Here is a 14594-nt window from a genome sequence, read left to right as displayed (position 1 = left end):
GGAGGTCGTAGCGAGGTGGGGCTCGGTCTCTTTTCCCAAGTAACAAGCGATAGGACGAGAGGAAACGGCCCCAAGTTGCGCCAGGGGAGGTTTAGATTGCGTATTAGGAAAAATTTCTTCACCGAAAGGGTTGTCGAGCATTGGGGCAGGCCGCAGAGGCAAGTGGTTGAGTTACCATCCCTGGAGGTATTTAAAAGACGTGTAGACGTGGTGCTCAGGGACGTGGTTGAGTGGTGGACCTGGCAGCGTTAGGTTAACGGTTGGACTCGATGATCTTAAAGGTCTTTTCCAACCTAAACGATCCTATGCTTCTTGACCGGCTGCCAAGGGTCCACCCAGCTGCCCCTCTTCCACAGGACAGGGGGAGAAAAGAGGATGAAAAAGTTCCTTCTGGAAATATCCACCTGCCAGATCCACAGGCAGCAGGGAAATATCGGCCCTCATAGTGCTGCGCTTTGGAGCTGTAGCTAGAAGGGCGTTGATAACACACCCATGTTTCAGCAGCGCTCCCACAGCATGGAGGCTGTCTCTCCAACCACCCCACCCCCAAAGTCCAGTAAGCTGGGGGTGGGCAAGAGGTTGGGAGGGGACAGAGCCAGGACAGCTGACCCAAAGTGACAGAGAGAGCTATTCCACTGTGCTATGGAAGCACCACAGCTGCCACTCAGAGCGACTGTTTTCTCCTACCGCCTCCCTCCTCACCAGAAAAGGGATATCGACGCGGCCTTATCACACGGCCATCGATAAAGCGCTCCAACAGGAGTTGGATGCTCCCAACACATTGCGCTGTGCCGAAACCACCCTCGCACGGCACGCCTGTAGCGTCACATACAGTATTTTCTAAAGTTTTAGCAGCAGCCCACGCTGGCTTTATGTACATTTGCGTACCACTTCCAAAAAGCTAAGCGCCTGCTTCCTGCAAGACGCAGGAGACTGCCAAGCGGTTCCAGCGTCACGCTTCAAGTGACTGGGCAAATCGCTATCTATCTACAGAACACCGTTAGCAGACTGAAACATTCCACATACTTACACTCCGGGGAGACACCGTTTTAACTTGCAGAACTATTCCCCTCAGTAAGACGCACCAGACAGAGGTGATATCCCCATGCTAAGTCTTTATTGTGCAACTGCTGCTCAAAGCTTTTATTACCTTCCACAGGCACACGTCACAAAAAATTAGACATCAACAGTGGCTAGACTGACGGGCAACAGACGAAATCCATTCGGTGGCGATTTGTACACGTGCAGCAACTCCTGTGGTGCAAAAATCTTAGCCAGGCGGCCAGCCCAACTGACGGCCACCCAGAATACGTAGATGTACGTGACAGACAGGCTGCCCACCCTCGGGCCCTTCGTCCGCAACCGTCCGGAATCCATTGGTCAGGCCCAGGTGAGCAGCACGCTTCTTGCCAACAATCACTAGATGCCCAAGAAGCTGGAGAAGGAAGTACAAAACCATAAATAAATAAAATCAAAAGCCACACGCAAAGAGGGGAGAGGGCAGGGAGGGAAGGCATGAGAGCAGAGAACCACCCAGAGAAACCAGTGTGCCAATTCCTAGCAATTCAACCATTGCGCTTCAAATTACTGTCTGTCCGCCTGCAACTGACATTTTCCAAGCAAAGCTACAAAGACCAAGTAGGCACACTGGGGGGGGGCGGGGGAAAGAGCCACGCAATTTTTTTCAGGCTCGACGGCAACGGACTACAAAACGGCCACAGAAGCTAAGCTCGTCTCCGGGTTCAAGCCCCCATTATACCTTCGGGCAACATAAGCCATTCGGGCAGAAAAGAAACTTTAGGCTGTCTTTGCATGGGTTGACAAAGCCTTTGAACTTGACTTTCAGAGCTAAGAGCAAAGCACCCGGCACCTCTCAACCAGCTTTGCCCTTCCTCAGCCCTGACCTGCCAAAAACCCCAAGCCCTCTTCTCCGCATTAGAAGAAGTACTGCTGCTCTTACTCCAAACCACGACAACAGGCATCAGACTGCGCCCCAAAACAACACCGCATTTTGCACCAGAAGTACATACCCAGGGACGAGCATTGCTTTATATCACTACTTTTAGTCAAAAAGCTCAATCCCGTTGCAAGCTAGAGGCAAAGGATTATAGCGCCAGAAAACCCCAAACAGCCTACTGTGCCCTATCAAGGGGGAAAGGGGGGGATGGGAAAGAGTCCAGTAAATTCGGAACTAATTACAGGTACAGTTTAGCGTACAGAACGCTTCCACGGTACTTACAGATTCGCCAGAATCTTCTGCTTCAGATAACCTGATAATTGGCTCCTTCGGCATGACCAGGACAAGCGTCGGAGCTTGGGGTGAAAGATCGTGGAACGCGAGGCGCTGGAGGAAGAGTATAAAACAGTTAAAACGCAATTGGCTTCAGAGAAAGGTAATAGCTTCAGCAAATCAGTATGCCCCACTGAACTCGTACAGAAGCAGATCACCAGATACCCCAAACACAAGCCGAAACGCTGATTTCTCTTACGCGATGTTAGTACTTTCTATTAACTCATTACGGTCACTGCTCAGACGTTCGCTGTTTACATACATACGCGCGTGCGTACGCACACCGGGAAGCCCCGAGGAGACTGACTGCGTGTGCTTAATCTAAGGTTTCAAGACTATCCTCCTACACGAGGCAGGACCACTCCCACCCCTCGGCAGCAGCAGCAGCAGCAAACTTTGCACGACTTGCGGTGCCAAAGGGATATCACGCGGCAAACGTCTGCGGCTGCCGCCAAGTGCGTTACCGTCAGAGGCCCTCCTCTGCGCGCGCGCACGCACGACACGGTGGGGCTGGGAACCGAGGCGAGCCGGACAGCACCAGCAACCCAGTACGCGCCGCGGCAGCCGGGGAAGGGGGGGGGGGGGGCACCGAAGAAGCGCGATGTTTTAGGGATGGTGCAGTAGAGAGCGCCACAACCCAGAAAGGCCCCGCCCGTCCCCCGTCCCTCCCTCCCTCCCTCCAGCCACCCGCAGCAACGCCGCCACCCGCCCTGCCGCGCTCCCGGGCACCGCGCAACGGGTCCTCGGCTCAGGGTGCCTGCGAGCGCGGGGGGAGGGGCGAGGGGGGGAAGGGAAGGGGACGGGAGGGGAGGGCAGGGAAAGGGAACCGCGCACAGAGCAAAGCCGCGGCTACCTCCTCGTCCTCGTCGATGACGTTGGCGGGGAAGCGCCTTGCCGATGACCTTTCCGAAGACAGAAGCGGCGCCACCGGGCCGGGCGGCCCGCGCCCCGAGAATCTCGTCAGCCACGACAACGCCCCTTGTCGCCCCCGCGCTTCCTCCACTCGGCCAGGCCCTCCGCGGCGCCCATTGGGCCGCCAGATCGCCGCCGGCCGATCCCGCGTCTCGACTGGCTGTCTCGTCTGTCGTTTTCGCTTGTCCTCGCCCCCTCGGCGGGTCCGCCCTCGCCGACCTGGTGCTTACCGGGGCTCGGGGAGTTTGCGTGCCCTCGGGGCGCGGAGGGATCCGGCCTGGGGGTGGAGGGATCTGTGCCGTGTAGTGCTGCGACCCCGTGGGCGGGCAACGAGGTCTCAGAAGAGGCTGTTGTAGCTAGAAGGACTATTTATTGTTATTTATTACCGCATCGAGTCCGCCCCAAACGTGCTTGTGGCTTTTTGGTGCTGCTCCCTCCAGTCAAACGACTGCTTTTGCCAGGGCAGGGCAGGGCAGGGCAGGCCTTAACTTTTCAGAACGTTTCGCAGAACCAACAGAAGCTGCTCGAAATTGTTCCCTGAAAGCCCCGCTTCAATTGCAGACGTTTCTAAGCTGCACGCCTCCTGGGAGAAAATAAAATACAAAGCGTGTGTTCGGCACTGGTGGCTCGAGGGCTGGAGGGCAGATCAAGCTAGGATTTGCGCTAAGCTGGGTAGGAGGCTTTTAGAAAAACAGGCGGTGCCCCCAAAGCCGCCCAAGGGTGGTCTGTGGTGCCCTGCACCCCCGGGGACAGCGAGCAATTCGATTGGGCTACACAACTGTGTTGTAACATATATAAACCCTGCTTGCCTCTATATCGGGCCAAGGATATCCTTAGCCTTCTTTGCGGCAAGGGCACGTTGTCGGCTCACGTTCAACTTGGTGTCCACCGGGAGCCCCCCACGTCCTTTTCTGCAAAGCTGCTTTCCAGCCGGTCGGCCTCCAGCATATACTGGTGCATGGGGTTGTTCCTCCCCAGGTGCAGGACCTTGCGCTTCCCCTTGTTGAACCCCACGAGGCTCCTGCCTGCCCGTTTCTCCAGCCTGTCGAGGGCCCTCTGGACGGCAGCGCAACCCCCTGGTGTATCAGCCGCTCCTCCCAGTTTTGTATCATCAGCAAACTCGCTGAGGGGCCTGTCTGTCTGTCTGCCTGCCTACCCATCATCCGGATCGTTAATTAGGATGTTGAACAGGATCGGGCCCAGCATTGACCCCCGGGGTCCACCGCTCGTTCCTGGCCTCCAACTAGACTTCATGCCACTGATCACCACCCGCTGGGCCCAGCTGTTCAGCCAGATTTCAACCCACCCCACTGTCCGCTCATCCAGCCCCTACTTCATCAGCTTCTCTACGAGGATCTTACGGGAGACGGTGTCAAAAGCCTTCCTGAAGGCTAGGTACACACTATCCGCTGCTCCATCTTTCTTATAAGCCCCCTTCAAGTATTGAAAGGCCGCAATAAGGTCTCCCCGGAGCCTTCTCTTCTCCTCAGCCTTTCGTCATAGGAGAGGTGTTCCAGCCCTCTGACCATTTTCGTGGCCCTCCTCTGGACCCGCTCTAACAGGTCCACGTCTGTCTTGTACTGGGGACCCCAGAGCTGGGCGCAGGACTCCAAGTGGGCTCTCACGAGAGCGGAGTAGAGGGGGAGAATCACCTCCCTCGACCTGCTGGCCACACTCCTGTTTACGCGGCCCAGGATTCGATTGGCTTTCTGGCCTGCAAGCGCACACTGCCAGCTCGTATCCAATTTTTCGTCCACCGGTACCCCCGAGCCCTTCTCTGCAGGACTGCTCTCAACCCATTCATCACCCAGTCTGTACTGATATCGGGGACTGCCCCGACCCAGGCGCAGGACCTTGCCCTTGGCCTTGTGGAACTTCACGAGGATCGCACAGGCCCACTTCTCCAGCCCGTCAAGGCCCCTCTGGATGGCATCCCTTCCCTCTAGAGTATCAGCTGCACCACTCAGCTTGGCGTCGTCCGCAACCTTGCAGAGGGCGCGCTCAATCCCACTAGCTATGTCATTGATGAAGATATTAAACGGTATTAAACACTACAGGGAGACCTCATCGCTCTCTACAACTACCTGAAAGGAGGTCGTAGCGAGGTGGGGCTCGGTCTCTTTTCCCAAGTAACAAGCGATAGGACGAGAGGAAACGGCCCCAAGTTGCGCCAGGGGAGGTTTAGATTGGGTATTAGGAAAAATTTCTTCACCGAAAGGGTTGTCGAGCATTGGGGCAGGCCGCAGAGGCAAGTGGTTGAGTTACCATCCCTGGAGGTATTTAAAAGACGTGTAGACGTGGTGCTCAGGGACGTGGTTGAGTGGTGGACCTGGCAGCGTTAGGTTAACGGTTGGACTCGATGATCTTAAAGGTCTTTTCCAACCTAAACGATCCTATGCTTCTTGACCGGCTGCCAAGGGTCCACCCAGCTGCCCCTCTTCCACAGGACAGGGGGAGAAAAGAGGATGAAAAAGTTCCTTCTGGAAATATCCACCTGCCAGATCCACAGGCAGCAGGGAAATATCGGCCCTCATAGTGCTGCGCTTTGGAGCTGTAGCTAGAAGGGCGTTGATAACACACCCATGTTTCAGCAGCGCTCCCACAGCATGGAGGCTGTCTCTCCAACCACCCCACCCCCAAAGTCCAGTAAGCTGGGGGTGGGCAAGAGGTTGGGAGGGGACAGAGCCAGGACAGCTGACCCAAAGTGACAGAGAGAGCTATTCCACTGTGCTATGGAAGCACCACAGCTGTCACTCAGAGCGACTGTTTTCTCCTACCGCCTCCCTCCTCACCAGAAAAGGGATATCGACGCGGCCTTATCACACGGCCATCGATAAAGCGCTCCAACAGGAGTTGGATGCTCCCAACACATTGCGCTGTGCCGAAACCACCCTCGCACGGCACGCCTGTAGCGTCACATACAGTATTTTCTAAAGTTTTAGCAGCAGCCCACGCTGGCTTTATGTACATTTGCGTACCACTTCCAAAAAGCTAAGCGCCTGCTTCCTGCAAGACGCAGGAGACTGCCAAGCGGTTCCAGCGTCACGCTTCAAGTGACTGGGCAAATCGCTATCTATCTACAGAACACCGTTAGCAGACTGAAACATTCCACATACTTACACTCCGGGGAGACACCATTTTAACTTGCAGAACTATTCCCCTCAGTAAGACGCACCAGACAGAGGTGATATCCCCATGCTAAGTCTTTATTGTGCAACTGCTGCTCAAAGCTTTTATTACCTTCCACAGGCACACGTCACAAAAAATTAGACATCAACAGTGGCTAGACTGACGGGCAACAGACGAAATCCATTCGGTGGCGATTTGTACACGTGCAGCAACTCCTGTGGTGCAAAAATCTTAGCCAGGCGGCCAGCCCAACTGACGGCCACCCAGAATACGTAGATGTACGTGACAGACAGGCTGCCCACCCTCGGGCCCTTCGTCCGCAACCGTCCGGAATCCATTGGTCAGGCCCAGGTGAGCAGCACGCTTCTTGCCAACAATCACTAGATGCCCAAGAAGCTGGAGAAGGAAGTACAAAACCATAAATAAATAAAATCAAAAGCCACACGCAAAGAGGGGAGAGGGCAGGGAGGGAAGGCATGAGAGCAGAGAACCACCCAGAGAAACCAGTTCGCCAATTCCTAGCAATTCAACCATTGCGCTTCAAATTACTGTCTGTCCGCCTGCAACTGACATTTTCCAAGCAAAGCTACAAAGACCAAGTAGGCACACTGGGGGGGGGGGGGCGGGGGAAAGAGCCACGCAATTTTTTTCAGGCTCGACGGCAACGGACTACAAAACGGCCACAGAAGCTAAGCTCGTCTCCGGGTTCAAGCCCCCATTATACCTTCGGGCAACATAAGCCATTCGGGCGGAAAAGAAACTTTAGGCTGTCTTTGCATGGGTTGACAAAGCCTTTGAACTTGACTTTCAGAGCTAAGAGCAAAGCACCCGGCACCTCTCAACCAGCTTTGCCCTTCCTCAGCCCTGACCTGCCAAAAACCCCAAGCCCTCTTCTCCGCATTAGAAGAAGTACTGCTGCTCTTACTCCAAACCACGACAACAGGCATCAGACTGCGCCCCAAAACAACACCGCATTTTGCACCAGAAGTACATACCCAGGGACGAGCATTGCTTTATATCACTACTTTTAGTCAAAAAGCTCAATCCCGTTGCAAGCTAGAGGCAAAGGATTATAGCGCCAGAAAACCCCAAACAGCCTACTGTGCCCTATCAAGGGGGAAAGGGGGGGATGGGAAAGAGTCCAGTAAATTCGGAACTAATTACAGGTACAGTTTAGCGTACAGAACGCTTCCACGGTACTTACAGATTCGCCAGAATCTTCTGCTTCAGATAACCTGATAATTGGCTCCTTCGGCATGACCAGGACAAGCGTCGGAGCTTGGGGTGAAAGATCGTGGAACGCGAGGCGCTGGAGGAAGAGTATAAAACAGTTAAAACGCAATTGGCTTCAGAGAAAGGTAATAGCTTCAGCAAATCAGTATGCCCCACTGAACTCGTACAGAAGCAGATCACCAGATACCCCAAACACAAGCCGAAACGCTGATTTCTCTTACGCGATGTTAGTACTTTCTATTAACTCATTACGGTCACTGCTCAGACGTTCGCTGTTTACATACATACGCGCGTGCGTACGCACACCGGGAAGCCCCGAGGAGATTGACTGCGTGTGCTTAATCTAAGGTTTCAAGACTATCCTCCTACACGAGGCAGGACCACTCCCACCCCTCGGCAGCAGCAGCAGCAGCAAACTTTGCACGACTTGCGGTGCCAAAGGGATATCACGCGGCAAACGTCTGCGGCTGCCGCCAAGTGCGTTACCGTCAGAGGCCCTCCTCTGCGCGCGCGCACGCACGACACGGTGGGGCTGGGAACCGAGGCGAGCCGGACAGCACCAGCAACCCAGTACGCGCCGCGGCAGCCGGGGAAGGGGGGGGGGGGGGGCACCGAAGAAGCGCGATGTTTTAGGGATGGTGCAGTAGAGAGCGCCACAACCCAGAAAGGCCCCGCCCGTCCCCCGTCCCTCCCTCCCTCCCTCCCTCCCTCCAGCCACCCGCAGCAACGCCGCCACCCGCCCTGCCGCGCTCCCGGGCACCGCGCAACGGGTCCTCGGCTCAGGGTGCCTGCGAGCGCGGGGGGAGGGGCGAGGGGGGGAAGGGAAGGGGACGGGAGGGGAGGGCAGGGAAAGGGAACCGCGCACAGAGCAAAGCCGCGGCTACCTCCTCGTCCTCGTCGATGACGTTGGCGGGGAAGCGCCTTGCCGATGACCTTTCCGAAGACAGAAGCGGCGCCACCGGGCCGGGCGGCCCGCGCCCCGAGAATCTCGTCAGCCACGACAACGCCCCTTGTCGCCCCCGCGCTTCCTCCACTCGGCCAGGCCCTCCGCGGCGCCCATTGGGCCGCCAGATCGCCGCCGGCCGATCCCGCGTCTCGACTGGCTGTCTCGTCTGTCGTTTTCGCTTGTCCTCGCCCCCTCGGCGGGTCCGCCCTCGCCGACCTGGTGCTTACCGGGGCTCGGGGAGTTTGCGTGCCCTCGGGGCGCGGAGGGATCCGGCCTGGGGGTGGAGGGAGAAGACGTTGGGCGAGTCCGCGGAGGGATCTGTGCCGTGTAGTGCTGCGACCCCGTGGGCGGGCAACGAGGTCTCAGAAGAGGCTGTTGTAGCTAGAAGGACTATTTATTGTTATTTATTACCGCATCGAGTCCGCCCCAAACGTGCTTGTGGCTTTTTGGTGCTGCTCCCTCCAGTCAAACGACTGCTTTTGCCAGGGCAGGGCAGGGCAGGGCAGGCCAGGCCTTAACTTTTCAGAACGTTTCGCAGAACCAACAGAAGCTGCTCGAAATTGTTCCCTGAAAGCCCCGCTTCAATTGCAGACGTTTCTAAGCTGCACGCCTCCTGGGAGAAAATAAAATACAAAGCGTGTGTTCGGCACTGGTGGCTCGAGGGCTGGAGGGCAGATCAAGCTAGGATTTGCGCTAAGCTGGGTAGGAGGCTTTTAGAAAAACAGGCGGTGCCCCCAAAGCCGCCCAAGGGTGGTCTGTGGTGCCCTGCACCCCCGGGGACAGCGAGCAATTCGATTGGGCTACACAACTGTGTTGTAACATATATAAACCCTGCTTGCCTCTATATCGGGCCAAGGATATCCTTAGCCTTCTTTGCGGCAAGGGCACGTTGTCGGCTCACGTTCAACTTGGTGTCCACCGGGAGCCCCCCACGTCCTTTTCTGCAAAGCTGCTTTCCAGCCGGTCGGCCTCCAGCATATACTGGTGCATGGGGTTGTTCCTCCCCAGGTGCAGGACCTTGCGCTTCCCCTTGTTGAACCCCACGAGGCTCCTGCCTGCCCGTTTCTCCAGCCTGTCGAGGGCCCTCTGGACGGCAGCGCAACCCCCTGGTGTATCAGCTGCTCCTCCCAGTTTTGTATCATCAGCAAACTCGCTGAGGGGCCTGTCTGTCTGTCTGCCTGCCTACCCATCATCCGGATCGTTAATTAGGATGTTGAACAGGATCGGGCCCAGCATTGACCCCCGGGGTCCACCGCTCGTTCCTGGCCTCCAACTAGACTTCATGCCACTGATCACCACCCGCTGGGCCCAGCTGTTCAGCCAGATTTCAACCCACCCCACTGTCCGCTCATCCAGCCCCTACTTCATCAGCTTCTCTACGAGGATCTTACGGGAGACGGTGTCAAAAGCCTTCCTGAAGGCTAGGTAGACACTATCCGCTGCTCCATCTTTCTTATAAGCCCCCTTCAAGTATTGAAAGGCCGCAATAAGGTCTCCCCGGAGCCTTCTCTTCTCCTCAGCCTTTCGTCATAGGAGAGGTGTTCCAGCCCTCTGACCATTTTCGTGGCCCTCCTCTGGACCCGCTCTAACAGGTCCACGTCTGTCTTGTACTGGGGACCCCAGAGCTGGGCGCAGGACTCCAGGTGGGCTCTCACGAGAGCGGAGTAGAGGGGGAGAATCACCTCCCTCGACCTGCTGGCCACGCTCCCGTTTACGCGGCCCAGGATTCGATTGGCTTTCTGGCCTGCAAGCGCACACTGCCAGCTCGTATCCAATTTTTCGTCCACCGGTACCCCCGAGCCCTTCTCTGCAGGACTGCTCTCAACCCATTCATCACCCAGTCTGTACTGATATCGGGGACTGCCCCGACCCAGGCGCAGGACCTTGCCCTTGGCCTTGTGGAACTTCACGAGGATCGCACGGGCCCACTTCTCCAGCCCGTCAAGGCCCCTCTGGATGGCATCCCTTCCCTCTAGAGTATCAGCTGCACCACTCAGCTTGGCGTCGTCCGCAACCTCGCAGAGGGCGCGCTCAATCCCACTAGCTATGTCATTGATGAAGATATTAAACGGTATTAAACGGTACAGGGAGACCTCATCGCTCTCTACAACTACCTGAAAGGAGGTCGTAGCGAGGTGGGGCTCGGTCTCTTTTCCCAAGTAACAAGCGATAGGACGAGAGGAAACGGCCCCAAGTTGCGCCAGGGGAGGTTTAGATTGGGTATTAGGAAAAATTTCTTCACCGAAAGGGTTGTCGAGCATTGGGGCAGGCCGCAGAGGCAAGTGGTTGAGTTACCATCCCTGGAGGTATTTAAAAGACGTGTAGACGTGGTGCTCAGGGACGTGGTTGAGTGGTGGACCTGGCAGCGTTAGGTTAACGGTTGGACTCGATGATCTTAAAGGTCTTTTCCAACCTAAACGATCCTATGCTTCTTGACCGGCTGCCAAGGGTCCACCCAGCTGCCCCTCTTCCACAGGACAGGGGGAGAAAAGAGGATGAAAAAGTTCCTTCTGGAAATATCCACCTGCCAGATCCACAGGCAGCAGGGAAATATCGGCCCTCATAGTGCTGCGCTTTGGAGCTGTAGCTAGAAGGGCGTTGATAACACACCCATGTTTCAGCAGCGCTCCCACAGCATGGAGGCTGTCTCTCCAACCACCCCACCCCCAAAGTCCAGTAAGCTGGGGGTGGGCAAGAGGTTGGGAGGGGACAGAGCCAGGACAGCTGACCCAAAGTGACAGAGAGAGCTATTCCACTGTGCTATGGAAGCACCACAGCTGCCACTCAGAGCGACTGTTTTCTCCTACCACCTCCCTCCTCACCAGAAAAGGGATATCGACGCGGCCTTATCACACGGCCATCGATAAAGCGCTCCAACAGGAGTTGGATGCTCCCAACACATTGCGCTGTGCCGAAACCACCCTCGCACGGCACGCCTGTAGCGTCACATACAGTATTTTCTAAAGTTTTAGCAGCAGCCCACGCTGGCTTTATGTACATTTGCGTACCACTTCCAAAAAGCTAAGCGCCTGCTTCCTGCAAGACGCAGGAGACTGCCAAGCGGTTCCAGCGTCACGCTTCAAGTGACTGGGCAAATCGCTATCTATCTACAGAACACCGTTAGCAGACTGAAACATTCCACATACTTACACTCCGGGGAGACACCGTTTTAACTTGCAGAACTATTCCCCTCAGTAAGACGCACCAGACAGAGGTGATATCCCCATGCTAAGTCTTTATTGTGCAACTGCTGCTCAAAGCTTTTATTACCTTCCACAGGCACACGTCACAAAAAATTAGACATCAACAGTGGCTAGACTGACGGGCAACAGACGAAATCCATTCGGTGGCGATTTGTACACGTGCAGCAACTCCTGTGGTGCAAAAATCTTAGCCAGGCGGCCAGCCCAACTGACGGCCACCCAGAATACGTAGATGTACGTGACAGACAGGCTGCCCACCCTCGGGCCCTTCGTCCGCAACCGTCCGGAATCCATTGGTCAGGCCCAGGTGAGCAGCACGCTTCTTGCCAACAATCACTAGATGCCCAAGAAGCTGGAGAAGGAAGTACAAAACCATAAATAAATAAAATCAAAAGCCACACGCAAAGAGGGGAGAGGGCAGGGAGGGAAGGCATGAGAGCAGAGAACCACCCAGAGAAACCAGTGTGCCAATTCCTAGCAATTCAACCATTGCGCTTCAAATTACTGTCTGTCCGCCTGCAACTGACATTTTCCAAGCAAAGCTACAAAGACCAAGTAGGCACACTGGGGGGGGGGGGGGCGGGGGAAAGAGCCACGCAATTTTTTTCAGGCTCGACGGCAACGGACTACAAAACGGCCACAGAAGCTAAGCTCGTCTCCGGGTTCAAGCCCCCATTATACCTTCGGGCAACATAAGCCATTCGGGCGGAAAAGAAACTTTAGGCTGTCTTTGCATGGGTTGACAAAGCCTTTCAACTTGACTTTCAGAGCTAAGAGCAAAGCACCCGGCACCTCTCAACCAGCTTTGCCCTTCCTCAGCCCTGACCTGCCAAAAACCCCAAGCCCTCTTCTCCGCATTAGAAGAAGTACTGCTGCTCTTACTCCAAACCATGACAACAGGCATCAGACTGCGCCCCAAAACAACACCGCATTTTGCACCAGAAGTACATACCCAGGGACGAGCATTGCTTTATATCACTACTTTTAGTCAAAAAGCTCAATCCCGTTGCAAGCTAGAGGCAAAGGATTATAGCGCCAGAAAACCCCAAACAGCCTACTGTGCCCTATCAAGGGGGAAAGGGGGGGATGGGAAAGAGTCCAGTAAATTCGGAACTAATTACAGGTACAGTTTAGCGTACAGAACGCTTCCACGGTACTTACAGATTCGCCAGAATCTTCTGCTTCAGATAACCTGATAATTGGCTCCTTCGGCATGACCAGGACAAGCGTCGGAGCTTGGGGTGAAAGATCGTGGAACGCGAGGCGCTGGAGGAAGAGTATAAAACAGTTAAAACGCAATTGGCTTCAGAGAAAGGTAATAGCTTCAGCAAATCAGTATGCCCCACTGAACTCGTACAGAAGCAGATCACCAGATACCCCAAACACAAGCCGAAACGCTGATTTCTCTTACGCGATGTTAGTACTTTCTATTAACTCATTACGGTCACTGCTCAGACGTTCGCTGTTTACATACATACGCGCGTGCGTACGCACACCGGGAAGCCCCGAGGAGACTGACTGCGTGTGCTTAATCTAAGGTTTCAAGACTATCCTCCTACACGAGGCAGGACCACTCCCACCCCTCGGCAGCAGCAGCAGCAGCAAACTTTGCACGACTTGCGGTGCCAAAGGGATATCACGCGGCAAACGTCTGCGGCTGCCGCCAAGTGCGTTACCGTCAGAGGCCCTCCTCTGCGCGCGCGCACGCACGACACGGTGGGGCTGGGAACCGAGGCGAGCCGGACAGCACCAGCAACCCAGTACGCGCCGCGGCAGCCGGGGAAGGGGGGGGGGGGCACCGAAGAAGCGCGATGTTTTAGGGATGGTGCAGTAGAGAGCGCCACAACCCAGAAAGGCCCCGCCCGTCCCCCGTCCCTCCCTCCCTCCCTCCCTCCAGCCACCCGCAGCAACGCCGCCACCCGCCCTGCCGCGCTCCCGGGCACCGCGCAACGGGTCCTCGGCTCAGGGTGTCTGCGAGCGCGGGGGGAGGGGCGAGGGGGGGAAGGGAAGGGGACGGGAGGGGAGGGCAGGGAAAGGGAACCGCGCACAGAGCAAAGCCGCGGCTACCTCCTCGTCCTCGTCGATGACGTTGGCGGGGAAGCGCCTTGCCGATGACCTTTCCGAAGACAGAAGCGGCGCCACCGGGCCGGGCGGCCCGCGCCCCGAGAATCTCGTCAGCCACGACAACGCCCCTTGTCGCCCCCGCGCTTCCTCCACTCGGCCAGGCCCTCCGCGGCGCCCATTGGGCCGCCAGATCGCCGCCGGCCGATCCCGCGTCTCGACTGGCTGTCTCGTCTGTCGTTTTCGCTTGTCCTCGCCCCCTCGGCGGGTCCGCCCTCGCCGACCTGGTGCTTACCGGGGCTCGGGGAGTTTGCGTGCCCTCGGGGCGCGGAGGGATCCGGCCTGGGGGTGGAGGGATCTGTGCCGTGTAGTGCTGCGACCCCGTGGGCGGGCAACGAGGTCTCAGAAGAGGCTGTTGTAGCTAGAAGGACTATTTATTGTTATTTATTACCGCATCGAGTCCGCCCCAAACGTGCTTGTGGCTTTTTGGTGCTGCTCCCTCCAGTCAAACGACTGCTTTTGCCAGGGCAGGGCAGGGCAGGGCAGGCCAGGCCTTAACTTTTCAGAACGTTTCGCAGAACCAACAGAAGCTGCTCGAAATTGTTCCCTGAAAGCCCCACTTCAATTGCAGACGTTTCTAAGCTGCACGCCTCCTGGGAGAAAATAAAATACAAAGCGTGTGTTCGGCACTGGTGGCTCGAGGGCTGGAGGGCAGATCAAGCTAGGATTTGCGCTAAGCTGGGTAGGAGGCTTTTAGAAAAACAGGCGGTGCCCCCAAAGCCGCCCAAGGGTGGTCTGTGGTGCCCTGCACCCCCGGGGA

At 56.4% G+C, this 14594-nt stretch overlaps 1 protein-coding gene across 1 annotated transcript; it reads right to left on the bottom strand.

Moving 5' to 3' along the window:
* Positions 1 to 11900: 11900 nt before the first annotated feature.
* Positions 11901 to 14020, bottom strand: LOC309601952 (adenosine 5'-monophosphoramidase HINT1-like; the record flags this gene model as incomplete). Its single annotated transcript, XM_082335211.1, has 3 exons — positions 11901 to 12065; positions 12875 to 12979; positions 13781 to 14020. Coding segments are annotated over 3 exons (510 nt in total), but the record flags the coding sequence as incomplete, so codon positions are not given.
* Positions 14021 to 14594: the final 574 nt, after the last annotated feature.

Source organism: Platalea leucorodia (assembly GCF_965183815.1).
Source record: "Platalea leucorodia genome assembly, chromosome: W".
NCBI classification, from domain to species: Eukaryota; Metazoa; Chordata; class Aves; order Pelecaniformes; family Threskiornithidae; genus Platalea; species Platalea leucorodia.
The sequence above is the reverse complement of the archived record's forward strand: the minus strand, read 5'-3'. Positions and strand labels throughout refer to the sequence as shown.